Source organism: Salvia splendens, chromosome 21 (assembly GCF_004379255.2).
Source record: "Salvia splendens isolate huo1 chromosome 21, SspV2, whole genome shotgun sequence".
Taxonomy (NCBI): Eukaryota; Viridiplantae; Streptophyta; class Magnoliopsida; order Lamiales; family Lamiaceae; genus Salvia; species Salvia splendens.
Window position 1 is genome coordinate 25879010 of NC_056052.1, and position 24107 is coordinate 25903116.

The window sequence follows — 24107 nt, forward strand, 5'->3', positions numbered from 1 at the left end:
GTTAATTAAATTTGTACATATCTCAATATTTTTTTTAAATTATATCATACGCAAATATATTAGTAGTAACTAAACAAGCTTATTTAACTTACAACTTTTATACTCGAATCAATTGTACTACTACAAAGGCTAGTTCGTGCCATTTCCCTTAATCACACTAGGCACGTGGCAAGCAATCAAGACAGACACGTCATCAATCGACCGGTAATACCGTTTCCATTCTTGATTGCTTTGGAAATCAAGAATTATTCATCCAATTTTTTTTGTGGGATTCAATCCCAAGTAAAATGTGAAACAAATTTGCTGGTATACATTGAATAAACACTCTTGAATTGCGTTTTCCACCACCTTCAAACTCAATCACAAGAAAAAATCAAAGAAAAATAAAAAAACAAATCTTTAATTCTTCCCAAGATGGGATTTTTCCTAGGTTACATTGTGGGTTTCGCTGTTGCCTTCGGATTGATTGTGGGATTCGCCAAATACCAAAATATCAGATCCAAAAAACGAATTGATTTGGTAATTTTTTTGCATAAGTTAATTTTTCTAGAATAAAAAAAACAATTAAATTTTACTTTGCCTAATTGTATGAAATTAAACAGGCAGCAGCAATAGCAGCATTGGCTCGAATAACTGTGCAAGATTCAAGGAAGCTTTTGCCCGACAAATTCTACCCTTCTTGGATTGTCTTTTCACAGAGGCAGAAGTTGAGTTAGTTATTACATGGATTTTGATTCTGTTTTGATATTACCATTTCATGTTATCTAATGTGATTGATCTCATTTTGCAGCTAAACTGGCTTAACCAACACCTATATAAAATATGGCCTTATGTTGATCAGGTTTATTACATATTCTTTTCTCGTTTTTTCAGTCACGAGTTTGTCACTCTTCTGCTGACGTATGTGGTGCGTAGGCGGCATCACAAGTGATAAGGGACTCAGCAGAGCCAATTCTTGAGCAATATAGGCCAGCAATCTTGGCTTCTCTCAAGTTCTCCACATTGACTCTTGGAACTGTAGCACCACAATTCACAGGTTGTTTTGATTTGTCAAGATTAATAATGTTGTTTGATTGTTAATTAACTTGCAATTTTTTATGTGAAATAGGAGTTGCCATATTGGACAGTGAGCCTAATGAGATAGTTATGGAAATGGACATGCAGTGGGATGGAAATCCAGACATCGTGCTCGAAATCAAGACTCGAGTTGGGGTGGCACTGCCAATACAGGCTCCCCCTCCATCTCCCTCCCCATATAGCTATGTTTGTGTGAGAAAAATTCAATCTTTTTGAATCCCAACTCCATTTTTGTGGGATGTAGGTCAAGAACATTGGATTCACAGGTGTTTTTAGGCTGATATTCAAACCTCTAGCTGATGAGTTTCCATGTTTTGGAGCTGTTTGTTTTTCCTTGAGAGAGAAGGTCAATCTGAACCCTACACATTTGTTGCATTTCTTGTTTTTAAGGTTGTCCTAAAACTTGGAGTTTTGAGTGCAGAGGAATCTTGATTTTACACTAAAAGTGCTTGGTGGAGATTTATCTTCAATCCCAGGAATATCTGATGCCATTGAGGTTTTGAGGCTTTTCTGCAGTAATCTTTACAAGAAAGAGCTGATTTATGCAGATCACTGAACATTGCTTCTAGATTTTGATAGGGCACAATACGAGATGCAATAGAAGATTCGATCACTTGGCCTGTCCGAAAAATTATACCTATACTACCTGGAGACTATAGGTGCAACCATCACTTCACTTCGTGTTTCTTTCTTTCTTAAAGCGTTATACGCTGATGGTGTTTCTTGATACAGCTACCTAGAGGTTAAGTCGGTCGGAATGTTGGAGGTGAAGCTGATAGAGGCTAAGGAGCTGACAAATAAAGACATAATAGGCAAATCTGATCCATTTGCCAAGCTGTGCATCCGCCCGTTGCCTGATCGAACCAAAAACAGCAAAACTATTGTAAAAACAGAATCTTGGCCTTGCCCTTTTTGTCTTTTAACGTTCAAGTTGTGTACCGGTTTGTAGTGAAGAGGAGTTGAATATCTTGTTTTAGGACAACCAAACAAGTCCAATCTGGAATGAGCACTTTGAGTTTGAAGTTGAGGACACTTCCACTCAGCACTTGACAATCAAGATCTATGACGATGAAGGAGTCCAAGCTGCTGAGCTAATCGGCTGTGCTCTGGTGCCTCTGCGCAATCTTGAGGCCGGTAAGGTGAAGGACGTGTGGTTGAAGCTCGTGAAGGATCTTGACATCCAGAGAGATACCAAGAATCGCGGCCAGGTTAGGATAGGATCAATCAGCACTTTTGATGATATTTTTGGGATTTTTTGGCTGATCTTTTGTTTGGATATGAAGGTGCATTTGGAGCTGCTTTACTGTCCATTTAGCACAGAGAATGTTTGTAACCCGTTCGATCCCGATTTTAGGCTAACTTCCTTGGAGAAGGCACTCAAGCATTTGACAGAAGATGGTGCAGATTCAAGTGGGAAAGAAGCTGCTGCTGCAAAGAAGAAGGATATTATTGTAAGGGGAGTTCTCTCCGTGACTGTGGTGTCTGCGGAGGGCTTGCCAGCTACCGATATCATGGGGAAATCGGACCCTTTTGTCGTGCTAACGATGAAGAAATCCGAGAACATAAACAAGACAAGGGTGCCCTTTTCTTGAACCCTTCTTGCATGTTTTAGTACTAAAAATGTTGTCTTGATCTTGATCAAGTAGGTGTACTGTGTTTTTTTGCAGGTGCTGAATGACACATTGAATCCAGTTTGGAATCAGACATTTGATTTTGTGGTTGAGGATGGATTGCATGAGCTGCTGATGGTTGATGTTTATGACCATGACACATTTGGGAAGGTGGTGATTCTTCACATTTGATGAAAATGAATGTTTTTTTTATGTCTTCTTGATTTCTTGATGAAAATTGAATATGTTTTAGGATAAAATGGGGAGATGCATATTGACATTGACAAGGGTTATATTGGATGGAGAATTGACCGATGATTTTCATTTAGATGGTACTGAATCAGGAAACGTCAAGCTAAATATCAAATGGACCTCACGCTCTATTGTCAGGGAGTGAAATCAACTACGTAGAAGTTTGATAAGTTGAGAAAAAAAATTAAACACTTAATGTAAAACATAGCAATTGTTGTACAATTTCATAGTAACATTTTTTATGATTGTTCTCTTGGTGATGAGAAGAAATTCAAGAAGCATGAGATTAGGAGTTTTGGTTCCTTCCTATTGTTGGACATTTGGAAGTAGATTTGTCTTGAGTAATTTATTGCATATGATTGCCACTTTTCAACCTCGTTAAGTTAGCAATATTCATGACTTCTTATAGCTCTAATAAATTAATTCTTTTATTCCAACTTCAAGTCAAATAATGATGAATTTACCATACTCTTTATCATTTTAATTCAATTCTAACTAAACAACACCATTTGTCAATGATCACTACATGACGTAGATAGAGAGGGGAGAGAGAAGAAACGAGAAAGCAAAAACACCTTCCTTTCTGCGCAATAATTTCACAGTCAAGACTCCATTTTTCAAAACTAAACCCGATTACAGTCAGAATTAACAGTATATTGTGTGTTTGTTTCTCTCTAACCTCAATCCTTTTCCCCATCCCCATCCAGCTTTCTTGGGCTTCTTTCATTCAATTTTGTTTGATGTCCCTTTTGTCAGTGGCATTGTTGCAAGATTCTGCATTTTTTGGGTGAGAAAGTTCAGATCTTTGTTGATTACTTTTGTCAAGATCAAATTTTGGAATCTGGGATTTGCTTGAATCTGTGATGGGTTGGAGATATAGAGGTGGTCTGGTCTTAATTGCTACAGTTGTCGTTATTTGGGTTGCTTCTGCTGAGGTTACACAGGTCTCTCTCTCATTTTCAAGTATTCTTCAGATTTATTTAGCAGCTTTTAGCTTCGTAGATATGTATATTACTCTGTTTTTGCAATTTCACATATTCATATTGTAGTATGAAAAGTATGAAAAAAAGATATGCATACAAATAAGTTTTGGATGTTGGATTGAAATGTGTTAATTTGAAAAAAAGATTGAATCTTGAATGTGGTTCTCTAAAACAGGATATTTTCACAGACTATAAGCAGCCATTTGCTGTGACATACCTTGGAGCTTCTTTAATGGTGATATACATACCTATAGCATTCATCAAAGATTGGTTATGTAGTATCCTCAAGAAACGTAGCAAAAAGGCCGACAACGTTTGCCCCGGTCTAGGCTCTGCACACAAGATCTTTGAAATCGAAATTCAAGGGCACATTAGCAGGAAAGACAGTGAGATAGACCTTGGCGAGGGGAAGCCCTTGGTCTCCGTAGATGATTCTAGAAGTATCAAGCCCTAGAAAGAAATCACAGCCAAAGAAATCGCCACTTACGGATTCTACCTTGCCCCTCTTTGGTTCATCACTGAGGTAGCTCCTATCTTGTAGTTTAATGTGCATTATTCAAGTTAGTTTTGAGGAAATTGTCGAATTCGCTTTCAGTATTTCTCCAATGCTGCTCTTGCACGTACGAGTGTTGCAAGTACTACCGTCTTGTCATCCACCTCAGGGCTGTTTACTCTCTTCTTTGGGGCGTTCTTGGGCCAAGACGCGTTGAATTTCGCAAAGATAGTTGCTGTGTTTGTCAGCATTGGTGGTGTTGTGATGACAACCCTAGGAAAAACTTGGGTTGCTGATGAGTCCGAGCTAAATATGTCTTCGTGAGTGTCTCTCCCCCGTTTTCTTGAATTTGAAGTGCTGCTTTAAGTATGTGCATCGATTTCATGTTATTCCTCAGTTTGCGATTGTAATGTATATTTCAGGACTGATTGGTTCGAACTTTTTGTTTCTGTTGAAGAAGTAGCAAACGCTCTCTTTCCGGGGATGTATTTGGGCTTCTATCAGCTATGACTTACGGTTTATTTACTGGTAACGAGCTTTTCTTATCGATGATTAAACAGCTTATGACCGTGTTACTTAATTCTTCGATGCTGCAGTGCTGCTGAAGAAGTTTTCTGGTGAGGAGGGAGAGAGGGTCGACGTGCAGAAGCTGTTTGGCTACATTGGCCTATTCACGCTCGTGGCTCTTTGGTGGCTTGGTAAGTCGTTGCGTGCTCTCTGTGTTTCTCGTATTGGAATCATGAATCATAAACTGTAGACCCTAACTCCGTGTTCGTTTTCAGTGTGGCCGTTGACAGCTTTAGGTATAGAACCCAAATTCACCATCCCTCATTCTGCTAAGATGGATGAGGTTGTTATTGCTAATGGGCTCGTTGGGAGCGTTCTTTCGGATTATTTTTGGTACGGGAAACTGCTTTTTTCTTAACTTGAAACGAAACACCAACTGCATATAGTCTTACCGTTTTGCTCTGCTCGTGCTTAGGGCATTGTGTGTCGTTTGGACAACGCCACTCGTGGCCACCTTGGGCATGTCTCTTACCATTCCGCTCGCCATGGTGGCCGACATGATGATTCATGGCCGGCATTACTCGGCCATCTATGTTCTTGGCTCAATTCAGGTAACGAGCACATACAAAAACTTGAGTCAGACTGTCTGATAGGTCAAGATTCGTTAACATGATCGCTAGTGGCATATTTGTAATATCATCGGTGTTTGATAGAGTTTGGATCCGGATCTTGACTTGTGTGACAGTCTAGCACAAGACGAGCCGAGTGTCTCCTCCTTACACGTGTCTCCTCTATTCGCGTTGCAGGTGTTTGCAGAATTCGTGATAGCGAATCTATCCGATAGACTCTCGAAGATCTTGGGTTGGTAGCGCCTGCTCGAATACGAGAATCGATGATGAAACACGGAAAATCTTCTAACGAAACAGTAGCAACATAGATTGCATATTTGTCACAACAATTTCTTGTTCATTTCTTGATTTATTTGCCATTGATTTAGAGAATTTTGTGTACACATACCATTCATTATATGTAGCCATTGTGTTGATAGCTAACTTTGGGATCAAATTTTTTGCAATTCAAGTACTCTTCCGTTTATTATATAAAGTAACTATACTGTAAACTTTATTAACTTACTTTACTAGTATTTTACTATAAACTTAATTTGTAAAAGTGGAACACATATTATACTCATCTTTTCATCTATATTTCTTCACATTTTCAAAACTCAAGTCGCGAAAAAATAGGATATGTAATTGTATACTAATGGAGTATTTTTTTTTATATATATTTGTTGGTGCACTCGAAAAAATAGGATATGTAAAAATTGTTATACATCAACGAGTTAGATTGAGTTATCTTGTTTGATTTTTATAAATCCAAGTGTTATAATTTAATCAGAATAATTCAAAATTTGTTGTATGTGGAGGTATGAATAAATTGATGATTAAATCCATTTCGAATAATTTAAATATTTTACATTTTCTTTTTATTCTTATTGATTAGATTAGAATATAGTAATTGATTTTTTCTCCAAATCGATCGGAATATAAACAACTGCTGAAAAGAAAACAGTGTAGAGTTCAGCGTATTGTCAAAACTCTCTCTCTCTCTCTCTCTCTCTCTCTCTCTCTCTCAACAAATCCATGGCAGCTCAATACCTGACGGTGTTTCTCTCTCTGATCTTACTTCTTCTGCCTTCGGCCTTCGGGATCTCGAATAGGTGATCCCTCTCCGCTAAGAGCCCTTCTCAAATTTTCGATTTAGTGGAAATTATGTTGAGCTAATTATTGGAATCGATCTTTTCTGTTGGAGATTCGAACATAGGCCCGATTTTATTATTGTCTTTCAGTGCTAATAGGTTCCTTTTATTTGTAGGAATTCGGAGGGATATAGTATTAATGGCAAAGTTCGATTTCCAGGTATGAATTCTTTTGCATCAAGGGTTTATGCACTAAATTTTATAGATTGCCCTAAATTTTGGTACTTTTGTTTTTCCAATAATAAATTCGATGAAATTTATGTTTTTGTGAGCTGTATATGTTGAATACTGGAAACAGTTTAGGATTGTGCTAAAGACTCAATTTGAGTTTTGGATTGTAACTTATGGTTTTGGGAATATCTGTTTAGTTGCAAATCATGAGCTAGTATAGCTTAGTGATGTTAGGATGGGGAATTTGTTGTTACTTGAAATTATCATAGATTTGAAGCAATTTGATTATGTGTCAGTATAGACGAATTCTCTGTCATGTGCCTTTTTTTTATCTTCCCGAAAATTACAAGAAATCTGTACTTTGAGATAGATGGCTGAGTTTTCCAGGTTGAAGTAAAGTGTTCAAAAAGATCCAATAGAAGTTTATAATCTAATTTGCAAGATTTAAATTCTTATAAATGTGCACTCTTTTATTAATCTAAAATTGTAGTTTGGATCTGCTCATAAAGGATAAATGGTTGCATTTTGGAATAATATTTCTGAGTTATACTTGATAAGAACTAGTAATACTAAAGTATCGAGCTAGTATTATTTAATAACTGCGATATGATATGAGTCGAAGTTTTGAAGTTTTATTTTTCTCATTAAATGATGTTTTGAAGTTGGCTGGCGAACTAACTTTGCAATTCTATGTTTGATTTTTGTTCAACCAGGATTTAGTTCAACGGGATTTGGTCTTCCCGCGAAGGTTTCAAATATCAAGATCATACTTAATGGTGGTGAAAAAGTTACCTTTGTGAGACCCGATGGATATTTTTCGTTGTATCCTGATGATTTTAATTTACCTGCACAGGGCTTGATCTCTGAGGTTTTTGGCATGCATAAATGTAGTATACTATTTTCCCCCTTTAGTTTGCGTAATTTTATGTCCTGGAGACTCAATGAAGTATCAACCTTACTAGCCACAACTGAAGCCTAGAATGGTCATATCTACGGGATTACTGACTTGAGCTAAAATTTATCACACATGGTAACTGCTTGATTAATGAACCAAATGTTTTTCTTTAACCGTATTTCAAGCCATAATGTGCCAGCTGGAACTCATCTTATTGAAGTGGCTGCCATTGGCTATTTCTTCTCTCCTGTAAGCATTCTGGTTCTCCTGTTCTTTCTTTAGTTGGTTAATTATTGAACGAATGTAACGGTAGTTTATTTGCTTCTAGGTCCGGGTTGATGTCAGCGCCAGACATCCTGGTAAGGTCCAGGCAGCTCTAACAGAGAACAGGAGATCATTGAGTGAGCTTGTATTGGAGCCTATGGTGGAGGAACAGTACTTTGAGGTAATCTAGATCTTGGCCTGCTTTTATTATTATTTGATTTAGGTAATTTATTCTGTAAAGTAGGTCACATTTTTAATCTCATAATTTGCAGATAAGAGAGCCATTCAATGTACTCTCCCTTTTGAAAAGTCCAATGGGTCTGATGATTGGATTTATGGTTATCGTCATGTTTTTGATGCCCAAACTAGTGGGTAAGTTCGATAAGTTGAGCTATGTTTCCTGATTTCATCGTAATCCTCAATTCATACGATTCATTCTTCCAATTGATATACTTCACCTACTTCTCACCGGTATGTTTAGATTAAACATATACAATCTGAGATATGCCATGCCATTTAGTCAGTTCTTGCCTTGGTGACACTAAATTTTACAGTAATGATTTGTTTGTGATGAGGTGGCTTAGTTTCCAAATTCTGATATTATCATTAACCCTCTGTTTTTTTAATAAATTTGGTGATTCAAAGATATGATGTTGTTTTTTTGGTGACGCAGATCCAGAAGAGTTGAAACGAGCTCAAGAGGAAATGGGAGCCCAAGGTGGTGTTCCATCTCTTGCAAACTTCTTATCCGGAGCACAGAGGACGAACTGAAACATCTCAACGAACAAATATGAAGACGTCTCGTGGGCACAGAGAGGCGACACTCAGGCAGAAGAGATATTGTAGGAACTTTTGTTTTTAATAGGAAAAAATCTTTGCTACATGTGAAGTTTTCTCTTGTAACACCTTTTCTTCGACTCAAATGTTATGAGTTTGATTCTGATCGAATGCTTTACTTTGTGCATTTGCTTTTGATAATTTTGATGGAATTTTTTTCAAGCTGCAATTCTTAATTATAGAAGTACATCAAAATGTCTCATTTTTGCTTTGAAAAGGAGTTAAAAATCGAATCTTTTAACTCTTAATTAACCAAATTCATTTCACAAAAAGTATAATTAGATCTCAAATCTGGTGTAATTTTTCTATGTAAATCATTCCCAAAATTGAAAAAACTGTTGAAATGAATTTGATGGCTAATGAAAGAAGTTACAAATCGAGTCTTTACATCTTAATCAACCAAATTCACTTCACAAAAAGTAAAACCAGATCTCAAATCTGGTAATTTTTGAATGGAATTTAATTCCAAAATGTATAAAAATGGTTGTAGTTGAAATTGCTGGCTGACGAAGTAAACCAACAAACTGCCTTTCTCCATCTCCAATCATATAACCCCAGCAAACCTCTCTCTCTCTCTCTCTTCTCCCGGCATTCTTCATGTTTTTTCTCTCTCCATTAAAGATTTGAGAAATCTACATTCTGAAGTGATTTTTCTCGATTGATCAAGAAATCGTGAAAATTGAATTTGATTAGCGTTGGAGGAAATGAAGAGCTATTTACCAGTTACAAATGCGAAAGCAGAGAGGCGATCGAAATCGAAGACGGTTCAAAACACCTCCAAATCTTCTCTTTTAATGGGTTTCCTCTCTTGCCTTGCGTGGCTCTACGTTGCTGGCCGGTAACCCTTTTCTGCATTTACCCTTTGTGATCAGTTCTTCTGTTCTATAATCTGATTTTATTTTTCTTTTTTTGGGGGTTTTTTTGTTATCTCAGGTTGTGGCAAGATGCACAGAACCGAACTTTGCTTGCTGGTTTATTGAAGAAGAATTCTGGTCAGGTTTGAATTTTCTGAATCTGGAAAAAAAATTCCCCTTTAGGTTAATTTTTGTTTGGTTTTGGTTTAAAGAAATGTGTTTTATTTTGGGAGAGAAGTTGTGTAATGGTGCAGTGTTGATAGCTTAGTTTGGTTCTAGATTTGAGATTCGAGTTTTGTAAGATGAACTGCTGAAGTGTGTTAAGTAGATGCTCTTTCTATTCCATTAGTTATGATGGTGAAAATGTGTGGAGAAAACTCTATTTAGGTATTGATTTTGTGAGTGAATGAGCCACTACGTGATATGCCTCGATGGAACATAGAGGTGTAAAGCCTGGCTTTGGGTGAACGGGGGCAAAGAATGTGACATATACGGCACGAGAAAGCCTACCTGCACGGTGTTTTAGCAGTCTTATGCAATGTGTGTAGGAAACTCTATATCAGCGTGATTTTAGTGGTGAAAGGCAGAGAATGTAACATATATGACACGAGAAAGCCTATATGAATGGTGTTATTCAAAAGAATATGTGCTTTAACAGTCTTATGCAATGTGTGTGGATTAGCTGACTTCTCCTGTTTTATTTTGTAAAAGAAACAAAAAAAGGGAAGCTAACAGGTGTTTGTTTATCATTTCGTTGGCAGCGGCCAAGGGTGCTTACCATGGAAGACAAACTGTCGGTCCTTGGATGCAAGTACGTATTTCATGGCTACATTTCTTTCTAAGGGCATTGATGTGAGAGTAGATATATTAAGCATATTGGCACTCATATTGATTACACGCGTATAGGGGGTTGGAGAGGAGGATAGCCGATGCTGAGATGGAATTAACATTAGCAAAGAGCCAAGGTTTTTTAAAGAACCAGCTGCAGCAAAGTGGAGCTTCTTCTGGTAAAAAGTTACTTGCTGTTATTGGAGTTTATACTGGATTTGGTGGTCGGTTGCGACGCAACATCATCAGGGGGTCTTGGATGTCACGGTGTAAGTTAAAGTTAATGTATATCAGACGAATCTCTTTCATTTTTCTTTTTTGTTTGCTTGATCTGAAACTTATGACACCAATTGCTTTGATTGTGATTGCAGCTGATGTTTTAAAAAATCTGGAAGAAAGAGCAATCGTCGTGCGATTTGTGATCGGAAGGAGGTTAGCCACTTGCCTCTGGACTTCGTTTCTAAAGAAAATCTGCTGATAGTTGTCTTAGATCTTCATCTATTTGTAAACTAGAAGTTGAACATCGTCAGTTGCTTGAATTTGCAGCCCTAATCGCGGTGATAGCTTGGACCGTGGTGTTGCAGAGGAAAATCGTGAAAATGAAGACATTCTGATACTTGTAAGCCATCCAAATACCATGTCAGTTTAGCAGAATGACAGTAAACTTTGCTTTTTCGATTACAAAAGTGTTAAATGATACAAGTGTAAAACAAGTTAGTATTTTGCTAGGATCATCATGAGGAGGCCCAGGAGGAAATTCCCAAGAAAGTGAAATTCTTCTTCAGCGCGGCCGTCCAGATGTGGGATGCTGACTTTTACGTAAAAGTTGACGACAATGTTGATTTGAATTTCGGTAAATCTGGAAACTCTACTTTGATGTATGCTGCTATATCTAATTAATTGAACTATAAATATAGTATCTGTCATCTTGGCAGATGGCCTTACTGAGCTTCTCCGAAGCCATCGTGATAAAGAAAGTGCTTATATCGGCTGCATGAAGTCTGGAGATGTAGTAGTCGAAGAGTAATAATACTCCCTTTCTTGATTAGTTTACACAAAAAATTTCATATGTGAAAAGAGGTAAATCATTGGTACGTACTTGAACCTGTTTATCTTGCAGGGGAAAAACATGGTACGAACCAGAATGGTGGAAGTTTGGTGATCAGAAATCGTAAGTGTATCATCACAACGTCAAGAATTCTCGTTAAATACTATAAACTGGTTAGTACAGTATGATAAACAGTGCTATTCGAATTCAACATCGACAACTTCTCTTGCAGATACTTCCGCCATGCTGCTGGTTCTATTTTCGTACTCTCAAAAAATTTGGTGCAGTACGTGCATATAAACAGGTCAGCCTTTACGTATATTCTGAACCCGCTGATATTATTTGGAGTGTCGACGTTTCTTCAGTATTTCATCCTCCATTGCATCATTCTTGACAAAGGAAACAGATTTGTAGACTGATTTTACAGTATTGTGTGATTTTGATAAAAAAAATGCTGTTTTCTTGCTGTATGTATCAACACAGTGCATCATTGAAGGCGTATGCTCATGACGATGTTTCTGTGGGGTCGTGGATGATGGGTGTTAACACGACATACATAGATGAAAGCCGTCTGTGCTGTAGTTACTCAGGGCAAGGTAACTAACTAACTAACTAACTACGCGTGCGTGTCTGTCTTGTTGGTTGTAGTGGAATCTGCATCGTGGTTAACGTATTGTGGTGTTGGTTGCAGACAAGTTTTGCACCTTGGCTTGAGAAGGATTTAGGGAGATGCTGGATTAGCTAGAGATGAGAGATCATTCACCATTCATTTTTTTAACTGGTAAATTGGCATTACTTATAGAGAAAGATGAGATTTAGAGGAAACTTTTTTTCTTGTGTCAATATGCATGACTTGGATTCTTACAAATGATATGCTCTCCAAATATTAAGAATGTGGTTAGATGTTTCCATCTATTATCTTTGAACCTTTACTTGAAGGAAGTCACACATATAATGCTGCAATCTGCTCTTTCTCAACTTGACCTATGTGTATTCTCAAGTTGACGAACGAAACACATAGATAACGAGAAAAGATTCGTTCGTTCATATCGTACCTCTTCACGTATTTATCCATTGCATCTGCAGAAACACTGGTCCATGAATAAGATCATTGAAAATGACTAAACGCATAAACAGATCAAAATCAAAGCAAAGCAATATGTCCAGCTTTGATCAAAAGAATTAAGTATCCAACTACTCAAGTCCAGCTACAACATCATTGAATAGTCTCATCACTACATTCGGATTTCATCATAAATTACTCATTCTACACTTTTTCATCTAACTAATCAAATTATTTATCCCAACAATGCTTTCGCCACACACTACATAAAATTTGTATATATATATTAACATTAATACTCCCTCTATACCCTAAAAATAAAAACTTTTGAAACAACACGAATTTTTTATGCAAAATTGGGAAAAAAGAGAGAAAACTTTTGAAACAACATGAATTTTAAATGCAAGATTGGGAGGGAGAGAGAGAGAGAAGTGTGATAGTGCAAATAAATAAATTTACTAAAATAGTTATAAAATTTCTAATTTTAAGAAATAGAAAAAAAAAGGAAAGAGCTTTTTATTAATAAATTTCCTAAAATTATTATAAAATTTATAATTTTAAGGGACGGAAAATTTTTATTATTTTTATTTGTAAGGGACAGAGGAGGAGTACTTAATAAAGGATATGTTTTGAAGTCTAGCCATTCAATTAAAAATAGGCGAATTCTAAGGTCGGAAAATTGCTTGCCGCCCTCCGATTCAGGTAAAAATTTGAATTTCTTGTTTGATAAATGATTACAAGTTACAACTTGAAAGTTGAAATCGTAAAACTATAGTATTTTGATATCTAGAAATAGTTTCTTTTTAATCACAGATTTCAATCTAGGAACCGACGGTCCAACATTGAACCCTAATAAAATCGAATCGAAAGTCATTCAAATCGAAAAAAATATGCCGTATGGCGTTCTCGGTACGTTATACCATACCGATCCACTCCTATTCCTATCACACAAAACCTTTTGATATTTGGAACGTCAAAAGAAATTTCAGCCTCGCTATTAAACAACCTTAGTGATATACTCTCCAGTGAAGTACTATCAATCTTGCCCCGTACTTGTATTCAGAGTTGATGTCCTGAACATCTAGCTACTGTAGACATGCGCACCTATGTTCATGCCTAATAAGCGCAACTTTTGTATTTTCACATTCTGTATCCAAGCGTCTGGAACTGTGATCAAATCAAGCGATTCCAATGTGTGCATCGGGTATTTTTTATCAGCACTTATAACCTTGTCCGGGGTTATTTCCTGGAGATTTAGACACTTTTTTATGAGATCCCCAAACAATTCTCCAAACAAAACCAATTCTGACAAGTGTAGGCATGTAAGTCTTAGACAACCTATTGCTTGTTTATTTCCAAAAGTAATAGTCCCTTTGTTGAACAAGAGTGACTTGATATCATTTGACTCAAGAACACATGTTGGTAAATCTAAATTGATATTTGGAAAGTTATCCATTTTCAGATCTATTATCCCTACTCTTATGATAAGTTTTGTTGCTCCCAGTTCTACAGCATATTCAATTAACCATTGAGCCAACAAATGATCAAGACAATATGTATTTCCATCAACAGGATCATCAGCGCAAATGAGACGCAAAGAAACCAATTGAATAGTATTTTCCTCGTAATACCTGACAAATAGATCAGAGACATGTTTGCGGAAGTTTTCGAATTCAAAATCAAGTTGCTCAAAGCTCAGACGGGCTCGACTCTTACAGTCGTCACGCCAGAGGGTTGACACCGCCGCTGCACTCGCTGTCGAGCGTTCATCAACGAAACCGAAGATTACGTGCTTCAAATCTTGAGTGGGGTCGTTGATGATATCGATAGCTATTGAAATTAGGTTTTTGAATTCACGCGCGCTGCTAATTTTGGGAGAGGTGGGAGTAGAGTTGGGTCAATACGGTATATTGTACCGAAAATTTTGTATCATTATCGTATCGAAAATATCGATATGAAATATTTTCATATCGTTACTTTATCGAAAGTTTCGGTATACCGGATTTCGGTATGGATAATATCTATATTGTTACCGTATAGAAATTTCGGTATATCGTACCGAACTTCGGTATACCGTTCTGAACGGTATATCGAAATTAAATGGATATCTATTTATGATTTTACGGTTTCCAATAAATATTTTTGAATATATAAATAAATTAAATGAGTATCTATTTATGATTTTAAACTTTTAATCTTAAAAAAATAAATTATATTATTATAAACAGTATGTATCGATAATTCAATACGTATTGATTTTTTATGTATTTCGGTATACTGATAATATCGATATATATCGTATATTCGATATAAAACGGTATACCGTTGTATAAGAAAATCCATATCGTTATCGTATCAAAAACTTATGATACGGTTTCGTATTGTACCGAAATTTCGGTATACCAAAAATGTGATATTTTTCGATATTTTTCAGTACGATACGATCAATATATCATTTTCGATATATTTACCCAGCCCTATTTGGTAGAAATAAGATTTTTAATTTTCGCGCTCTGTTTTGGGAGAGGTAAGTACAGAAGAGAGGAAGGCGAAGAGACAACTATAAAATTGGGGGTGGATAGCCGTTTGGTATACAATTTCTAAATTTTAAAGACAACTGTGAATAAATATTATTATTTTTTAAATAAATACTAGTAATATTAAACTTTATATTCATTCAAGAAATTGGACATACTAATAATCAGTTTTTTGATAAGCACATCTTCACTTTCGAAAATAATCAGCAATATATGTGACCCTTGCTAATTCTCTTCATTTCATACAAACTAGTGTCACACCCGCGCGATGCACGGATAAACTTAATTTCATCACGATAAATTTATATTTTACTTTAAACCAGATACAACTATATTATCTAGAGATTAAAAATTATAAACGTGTAATACAATTTAAATATACAATCCCAAAAATTAAAATTAAATAACTTTAGAAACCAACTAAGCACTTAACATATTGTATATAATTGTATTGAATGTGCATTATTCCTAAAGTAATTCAAAACTTTCAATGACCACTTTCTTATCTCGGCCACAAAACAAAAAACATAATTCTATAATGAACATTATAAACACTCCAATATCATTCACATCAAAATATTAACACAATAATTATAATCATAACTACTCCCTAAATAGTAATTGAAATATAGATATAGAGTAGCTAAGTATTGCAAAACATAAAAAAATTTATAAAATGATAGTAATATACTAGTAGTTCATAAGTTTTGAAAAAATTCTTTGTAAAAAATATTAACGGTGAAATCACAAGTATCATCAACCTAGTATATACAAAACAAAATTTCCAAAACAATTAATCTCTTTGGAAAAAATGGTATATTGTTTGCAATAATTGTACATGAAAATTATTTCCAAGACTAAGCCCGACATTTAAAACTCTAAACCCAAGCCTAAACATAGATACAAATTAAATAATAAAAGAAATCTTAACCAAAAATAAATACAATGTCACTTCTACCCACCTAGCAAGACTCACAAGCATGGAGAACATAAATCACACAATGTGGCATTTATCTTCCATTTTTTACATCCGTTTTTATTTAAATTTTTTTTATCTCAAAATCATCTATAAATACACACATTCATCATCCGTTTTTTACATCAAATTATCTCTCACTCATTATTGTCATATATTTTTTCATACAACTCACCTACATATTCCTCTCTCACTCACACTTTCTAAATCAGAAATGGAACCGAACGCCACCGCCGAAATGGACCGGATCATTGTGGAAGCAGAGCGCGAAGAATAAGAATACTATCAACAATATTGTGCCGCCTATGAAGCCTATGTCACTGCCACCCCCGCCCTTCTCCTCAACGAACGAGATCAAATCGCCGTTACATCCCTCATGACCGGAAGGGAGCCCACGAAAGGCTCGTGAACGACTATTTTTCCAACGAGCCACGGTTCCTGGCGGACTTATTTTTGCGCATTGTCAACTCATTGTCAGCCAGTGATGAATACTTCCAATCATGGACAGACGCAACCGGACGGCAAAGTCTCTCGTCGTTGCAGAAGTGTACTTCTACCATCCGACAACTTGCTACCGTGCAATCGGCTGATATATTCGATGAGTATTTGCAAGTGGGGGAGTCCACTGGCAATCGGCTTTCGATGAGGAATTCCTTCGGGCACCCACGACCGAAGATTGTCAACGGATGCTTCATCTTCACCAAATAGTCCATGGATTTCCCGGCATGCTTGGCAACATTGATTGCATGCATTGGAAGTGGAAGAATTGTCCGACTGCTTGGAGGGGGCAACACTTAAGCGGCCACAAAAGCGGTGGCCCAACGCTCATACGGTCACCGACTACCGCCTAGGGATTTGGCATGCATATTTCGGTGTGGCCGGATCCAACAACGACTTGAACATGCTCTACTTTTCCCACCTCTTCAAAGATCTTTTATATGGTGTAGCACCGGTGATCGACTTCACCGTCAACGGCCATCCATACCACATGGGGTACTATCTCGCTGATGGTATCTACCCAAGGTGGCCTACTTTCGTGAAGACACTCAACATGCCACAAGACCTGAAACGGATTCTTTATGCGCAGCGTCAAGAGGCTGCTCGGAAAGATGTCGAAAGAGCTTTTGGGGTCCTTCAAGCCCGATTCAAAATTGTGAAGGTCTCGTCTCGGATGTGGTACGCAAACAATATTGTCGACATCCAGTACACGTGTATTATCTTGGACAACATGATTATCTTGGACAACATGTACCGAACCCGCCTTTTGGCGGAATCCGACTAATCCTACTCGACCGGGCTTGCGGATTAAGGCCGAAAGTCTTCCAGCGGGTGACGGGGTTTGAACCCGTGACCTCAAGATCACCACAGCTCTGCGCTGCCAACTGCGCTGCGACCCGTTGGTTATTATTGTGTGTTTTTAAAGAAGGTTCAAAGTATTTCTCAAGAATGAAGAATTTAAAGTGATGATATTAACAGAATAGTTAACGGTGTTAATTAGTTAAGAAAAATGTATTACTTTAAAACACTAACAAAACATTTTGTATGACGCATGTTAACTTGAAATTTTTTGTATCAATTTGAAACAATAATGAAACATTTTGTATGTACGGGGTAATTTCCCCGATTTAGGCGGATTAATGAAGACAAATCAAATATTTGATTTTCGAATTCGGTATATTCCATAATTTCATTGGATTTTGTCACACCATCTCATTATTGAGACCCTCAAATAAAACAAAATATCACCCAAAAAAATTAAAATAAAAACTCCTAAAACCCACTAGAAATAAATGCAGAATAAGAAAATTATCATTTTTTTTATTATGAATATCATGAGTGCTGCCAATTTCTTGAAAATATTTTCTGGCCAGGAGCAAGGATAGCCATTGGATCAAATCGTTTCTTTCTTTACTGAAATCTGGTCCATTGATTTCTGAAATGACGTTTCCACCCCTCCGTTGAGCTGAGGGAGGTACAACTTGTAGTCAATCCCGAAACCTGTACAACCATTTGATGCGCATATAAACTTTGCTGCGTTTCATGAGGGATGGGCTGCGTTTTATACACACACACACACACCAGAGGATCCATCCCCAACACGGGCCACTCGCAGCTACACAATTTTCTGAATCCGTATGCGAGAGAGACAGATATGGCGACGATAATGAGATGGTACAAACCCTTGTGCCACCCATTGGCGGCGAAATCTTTCAATTCGAGGACCAAATTCCGCTTTCGCACCACTTTCTCTGCTGCAAAGTCTCAGTCTTTGACGACCTGCTGCGAGCAAAATAAATCGCGGGAAGTAAAGAAAGAGCTTTGGCTGTACAACACGATGAGCAAGCAAAGAGAGTTGTTCAAGCCTAAGGTGGAAAGCAAAGTAGGAATGTACGTTTGCGGCGTCACCGCCTATGATCTCAGCCACATTGGCCACGCCCGCGTTTATGTTGCTTTTGATGTGCTCTACAGGTCTCTCTCTATCTCTCTCTCTCTTGATATTTCTGGGAAAAGAGGAAATGGCTCTCACCTGTTTTTGAAATTAGGCATATCTGCAGAATTCCTCTCTCTATTGTAATGTTGCAGTATCATATTTCGAGTGATGATTGTTTGGAACATACTATTTGTTTTGTAAAGATGTGAAGCTCTGACCTTTATTTTGAAATTAGGCAGATACCTTAAGCATTTGGGATATGAGGTTAACTACGTCCGCAATTTCACTGATGTTGATGACAAGGTGAGTTTGATAATTACTTACAAATTGATTTGGAACATCTGTAGATTAGTCTTCAAGTCTTTTTGTATGATTTACTAATGGATGAGTTTTGTTTGTAAGTTGTCGTGAGAAGGTTAAGACTGTTACTTATAAGTATCGTCTACTTGTTACGGTTGTTATGACAGGATAGCTGAGTCCCCATTTTTGAATTCTGTAGATTATTGCCCGAGCAAACGAGTTGGGTGAAGATCCGATTAGTTTGAGCAGAAGATTTTGTGAGGAATTTCATCAGGACATGGCATATCTGAATTGCCTTCCTCCTTCCGTGGAGCCTCGTGTCTCTGATCACATACCGCAAATTATTGCTATGATAAGACAGGTATACTTGTCCGACCGTCATTTGTCTTCCTTCTTCTGTGGCATTCATGAGCTGACGCTCTGTTTCTTCCCTGTGATAGATACTGGATAATGGATGTGCATACGCAATCGAGGGTGATGTGTACTTCTCCATAGACAAATTCCCCGAGTATGGAAGATTATCTGGGCGTAAACTGGAAGATAACAGGGCTGGTCAACGAGTTGCTGTGGACTCTAGGAAGAGAAACACAGCTGACTTTGCTTTATGGAAGGTGAAAATCATTTTATCGAAGTGTTCTGTGTTATATGTTCTCCAGATGTTTTGCTCTTGAGGTTCGTCATTTGCTTATTTCACAGGCAGCAAAAGAGGGAGAACCTTTCTGGGAGAGTCCATGGGGTCCGGGAAGGCCGGGATGGCATATCGAGTGCAGTGCTATGAGTGCTGCTTATTTAGGTTATTCTTTCGATATACATGGTGGTGGAATGGATCTTGTATTTCCCCATCACGAGAATGAGATTGCTCAAAGCTGTGCTGCCTGCCGTGAAAGCAATGTAAGTTATTGGATCCATAATGGATTTGTGACCATCGATTCTGAGAAGATGTCGAAATCTCTTGGCAACTTTTTCACCATTAGAAAGGTACAAGGACAAAGGCTCTTTTCTCCTACAGTTTGCATACAATTGATAAGTTTTTATTGTTTCTAACTTTAGTAGTCGGATTCAGGTGCTCGAACTTTATCATCCACTGGCTCTGAGGCATTTCCTTTTGGGAACTCACTATCGTTCCCCTATTAATTACTCAGAGTTACTGCTTGAAACTGCATCAGACCGTGTTTACTATATCTATCAGGTAAAACACAGCAAGCATTCAGCTCGGGATTAGACGTGACTACTGTTTTGTATATTCTACTAGTACATATCATTTAGCTTTTTTTAGGCCGAATTCTCGTTGATGTGACATTTTATGGATGCAGGCATTACATGACAGTGAGAGTATCACGGCCCAGCATGATGAAGCTAATTTGAAGGATTCGATTCCAGCAGAAGTTGAAACTTGCATCAACAAATTTCGGGATGAATGCTCGATATCAATGACAGATGATCTACATACTTCTGTAGCATTGGCTGCAATTTCTGAACCATTGAAAACCATGAATGATCTTTTACATACCCGAAAGGTACTTTACATGTTCCAGTCCCAATAGTTTTTTCCTCTCTGAGTTGTAATATGATTTCTGAACATCCTTTTCCTAATACGATCTTGGCTGCTTCGTGCAGGGAAAGAAGCAACAACTCAGAGTCGAGTCACTTGCTGCTTTAGAGAAGACGGTTAGGGATATTCTTGCTGTTTTGGGGCTTTTGCCAGATAGCTATTCTGAGGTAAAACAAATGAACTTTAATGAATGCGTGAGTTAATAATGTGTTGTTGATCGTGTGATCATCTCGATATTTCCTAATAACTTGTCCTGCGGTTTACATGAAGGCGTTGAAGCAGCTGAAGGATTACGCTCTGAGGCGTGCAAAGTTGACAGAAGATCATGTTCTGCACAAGATCGAAGAAAGGAATGCTGCGAGAAAAAATAAAGAATACGAAAAATCCGATGCAATTCGAAAAGAATTGGCTAGTGCGGGCATTGCACTCATGGACAGCCCAGAAGGCACAACTTGGAGACCTGCTCTGCCTCTGGCATTGCAAGACCAATAGTTCGAGCATCCGTTTTGAAAAATTTTTGACGTTTCGATAGCATGAAATAAATCACCAATTCTTGAAACTACTTCATTCCAGGTAACTGTGATTAGTGGTAAACTGGAATTTTGATTCTCCATCAAATTTTATTTTTACTCTGTTGGAAACTACATTTACTTATTGATACAGATTACATTTGAAATCTGTATTGCTTCGTAGAAACTAGTCGTATATTATGAATCTTGGTAGGGGGCTATGCTTTATTTGCAGGCGGGGAGGCTGATAGGTATCTGAGCAAATAGTATAGAGTAGGGAGCAACTGTTATCGGTTGTAAAACGTCTACTCTTCTCGGGTTTAACGGAGGTATTTAGCCTGAAGAATTTAGTTGCAGTATTTCCCCATTTAGAAGCATTGTTCTGCTATGCAAATCTCCATCTTTTGCAGTTAGATGGTATTCTTCCCTCGACATCTCGTTTCCGGTCTCTTCCTCTTCTCTGTATCCACCCGAGAATTGCGTCTTGCGTGTTAGTCGAACAGCCTGCTCCAGCGTCAGTTTCTCGACTGAAACCCCAACTTGAACTGTAGTGGTGCTGTCTAGATTGATCAGTAGCAGTGTGATTCCATTCTGCAAAAACACAGTGTGCATTTAGGGTTTTTACTCTGACGAGATCTTCTATTTCAAAACGACGTTGCATCTTCTATTCAGGACCCTTCTTGAATAGAGGATCGAGCTCGTCTGGTTTCCCACTTACCCTGTTCTTGGAACAATGAGCGTACGCACGCATCTTGCTCGTCCCATTGAAGCTTGTCGACACAACCCGTCTTCCCATGAGACGATGCCAAAGAAGTGCACTGCACATACTCGAAAAGTGAGTCATGCCATCTTAGTAGTCAGAATCATAACAATGAGACAGTGGACCACCTGTAGTAATCGGGGTTAGGGACGAAAGTGTTCGTGTCGATCAGCCCGTAGTTCCCGCCAACGAATGACTGTCTGCAGTATGTTTTGGAATCATAGGCAGCAGACATCCCTAGCTGATCCAGATACCTTTTTTCACAGTAAATGGTTATATTTAACTTCATTTCATTATATTTCATTACATTTCATTTCAAACACTCCAAATAGTAAGAATTTTACCAGAAACTAAACACAAATGCATTTGTCACGAGATTTCTGCCGCTGTTATAAGCTCCTCCAGCTTCACCAACCCAAGCAACAGCTCCACTTGTTGAGCTCTTCACGATGCTCCGAAGATCCTTAAAAGTCTGTGCTTCGCCATCAAGATACGAGGGGTTGAGTATCTTTTCAATCAAATGCTCGTCCACTCCTAGTTCACACGAAACAATAAGTATAAAGATTCGCCCCGGATGAGGAAACTAACTAAACGGGCGCCCTCATTGTACCTGGCCCGAGATTGTAAATGTGGTGAGTGACGACTTGAAGTGATCCGGCTGCTCCCTTGACAAATCTCGCGAACCACGTTCCGTCAAAGAAGCCGCCCGGCCCAAGAACCAAGGGCTTGGTGTCGAAGCCCTTATAGATCTCCTGCACTTTCTTGCCGAGTGTGATCACATCAGCCGCGTATTGCTCGGCTGCAATACTTGCTCCAATGCCGTTTCCACTCAGTTCGTTTCCTGACACGAATATAATACTCGGTTTCTTAGTCTCGTGTCTGATTTGAAGGAGATGAAATGCAGATCAAGAATTTGTTACCGAGCTCCCATCCATAGATGGTGTAGCCACTGTTGACAGTGTGTCTCATTAGAGATTCTGCATTGGTGGGGTCCCAAGCTCCCGTGCACACGCCGCCGGGTCCAATAGTCCGTCCAGTCAGCGCATTCAGGCCGAATATAACCTTAGCTCTGCAGTGAAAGAAAAGACACTATAAGGGTCTGAGCAAGTTTCTGTCTTTCACAAGATTCGTCAGCGTTTGATGAATGACGTACCCTGCTTTTGCGAAGAAGGTGTTGAGCTCGTCCCATCGCGATAGGGGCAAGCATCCGGGACCGAATCCGAACATCTCGGAGCTATTCTTGATGAACTGACTGCATGGAGTAGTATCATCTGATGTTTGGTATCTGAGTTTGTCTTGTAGAGTTCCACCAAGTCTGATTTTCAGAGGAGAAAAGGCTGAAATCAGAGTATTATTTTCAGTTCAAATGCTTTTATACAGGGATAATAGCTATTTAAATCATGAAGTTTAATCAAATTTTGGCTAGTCCCACAAGGTTTGAAAATGAAATATTAAACCACAAAGTTTCATTTTTTTTCAGTTGTCTTGCACGTGTATAAAACGACGTCTATTCTTTGGTGATGCTCAAAATGATTTTAAAGAATCAGTATTTTTTTTGTAAGTATTCTTATTTTTAATTAAACATTATTTTGAGCATCACCAAATTTGTTGTTTTGTACATGTATGGGACAATTGGAAAATTTAAAACTTCGTGATTTAATATTCTGTTTTCAAACATCGTGGAACTGACCAAACTTCGAACTCATGCTGTTTATACCTTTGATAGCATTCAGCAGAATCTTGTTGCTCAAATCCTATAAAAGAGGGAAGATTTTAACTCTTATCAGAATTTTTCTCTTTTCTCCAAGTTTTTGAGAAACCTAAAACTAAAACTAGTGAATGTTTGATCTCAAAAGTATGAACTAACCAGATTGAGAAGGGAAGCAGTTCCCCAGCTGCAGGTGCCGTAGTCGCATTTCGTTGGCGGCCACCAGTCCATTGTAGCACAGATGAAGTCTTCGTCCGTGACTCCAATGGGGGACGATCCATCGATATGCACTGTTCCGTTGGCGCTCAGAGAGACCGCCCTCGTTGCGCCTCTGCTGGCTATATAGAGCCACCACAGGGTTAGCCCAAGAATCCTCATTGCAGAAGCCATCTCAGATAACAGTGTGTCTGAATTAGCATCACTCTTTGAATAAGCCATTCAAGTTTGTGTATATATGAAGAGAAAGAGAGAGGTTGAAGGGTCACTTTCTTGAAAATAATTCAAATGAAAAAGCTGTTTTTGGAAAGAAAATGAGATGGTAAAACTGCTTTTGTTGCTGACATTACAAGTTCAATGTTAGTAGGAAAGAAATTGTTTGGTATATTATATTATCAAGTTTTAATTAGTACTATGTTCATACCTCAAGAATTTGATATGATCAACATAATTTAATCTAAACAAATTAGAAGAAGA

General features: G+C 37.9%; 5 protein-coding genes and 1 pseudogene across 7 annotated transcripts; 5 read left to right on the forward strand and 1 right to left on the reverse strand.

Moving 5' to 3' along the window:
* Positions 1-414: 414 nt before the first annotated feature.
* LOC121783956 (synaptotagmin-4-like) lies at positions 415-3084 on the forward strand. Its single transcript, XM_042182141.1, has 13 exons — positions 415-519; positions 603-686; positions 791-841; positions 916-1036; positions 1109-1230; positions 1322-1423; positions 1499-1573; positions 1657-1736; positions 1810-1960; positions 2055-2285; positions 2361-2654; positions 2745-2858; positions 2941-3084. The coding sequence occupies exons 1-13, from the start codon at positions 415-417 to the stop codon at positions 3082-3084; spliced, it is 1674 nt and encodes a 557-aa protein (XP_042038075.1).
* A 355-nt stretch (positions 3085-3439) lies between these two features.
* Positions 3440-6002, forward strand: LOC121783304 (annotated as a pseudogene).
* Positions 6003-6482: 480 nt separating this feature from the next.
* On the forward strand, positions 6483-9010 carry LOC121785500 (ER membrane protein complex subunit 7 homolog). The gene is made up of 7 exons (XM_042183950.1): positions 6483-6642; positions 6798-6841; positions 7566-7674; positions 7933-7996; positions 8076-8192; positions 8284-8383; positions 8685-9010. The coding sequence occupies exons 1-7, from the start codon at positions 6566-6568 to the stop codon at positions 8780-8782; spliced, it is 609 nt and encodes a 202-aa protein (XP_042039884.1). The 5' UTR covers positions 6483-6565; the 3' UTR covers positions 8783-9010.
* A 328-nt stretch (positions 9011-9338) lies between these two features.
* On the forward strand, positions 9339-12510 carry LOC121785434 (hydroxyproline O-galactosyltransferase HPGT3-like). 2 transcript variants are annotated; one of them, XM_042183853.1, is made up of 12 exons: positions 9339-9686; positions 9782-9845; positions 10464-10513; positions 10609-10799; positions 10902-10962; positions 11077-11149; positions 11260-11383; positions 11466-11553; positions 11651-11701; positions 11811-11882; positions 12062-12174; positions 12270-12510. In XM_042183853.1, the coding sequence occupies exons 1-12, from the start codon at positions 9553-9555 to the stop codon at positions 12290-12292; spliced, it is 1044 nt and encodes a 347-aa protein (XP_042039787.1). In that variant the 5' UTR covers positions 9339-9552; the 3' UTR covers positions 12293-12510. The 2 variants fall into 2 exon arrangements, with proteins under 2 accessions (XP_042039787.1, XP_042039788.1); XM_042183854.1 differs by having other exon boundaries at positions 9617-9686; positions 9782-9840.
* A 5676-nt stretch (positions 12511-18186) lies between these two features.
* On the forward strand, positions 18187-21091 carry LOC121785256 (cysteine--tRNA ligase, chloroplastic/mitochondrial-like). Of its 2 annotated transcripts, none has more exons than XM_042183643.1 (9): positions 18187-18623; positions 18825-18888; positions 19085-19246; positions 19326-19496; positions 19582-19863; positions 19949-20074; positions 20199-20402; positions 20503-20604; positions 20708-21091. In XM_042183643.1, the coding sequence occupies exons 1-9, from the start codon at positions 18202-18204 to the stop codon at positions 20927-20929; spliced, it is 1755 nt and encodes a 584-aa protein (XP_042039577.1). In that variant the 5' UTR covers positions 18187-18201; the 3' UTR covers positions 20930-21091. The 2 variants fall into 2 exon arrangements, with proteins under 2 accessions (XP_042039577.1, XP_042039578.1); XM_042183644.1 differs by having other exon boundaries at positions 18492-18623; positions 18821-18888.
* Positions 21021-23941, reverse strand: LOC121785257 (heparanase-like protein 3). Its single transcript, XM_042183645.1, has 9 exons — positions 23574-23941; positions 23424-23460; positions 22860-23043; positions 22627-22775; positions 22317-22547; positions 22051-22240; positions 21835-21960; positions 21665-21764; positions 21021-21537 (listed from the first exon to the last, which is right to left on the reverse strand). Exons 1-9 carry the CDS (start codon positions 23850-23852, stop codon positions 21280-21282), a joined length of 1554 nt encoding a protein of 517 aa, XP_042039579.1. The 5' UTR covers positions 23853-23941; the 3' UTR covers positions 21021-21279.
* Between the last annotated feature and the right edge of the window lie 166 nt (positions 23942-24107).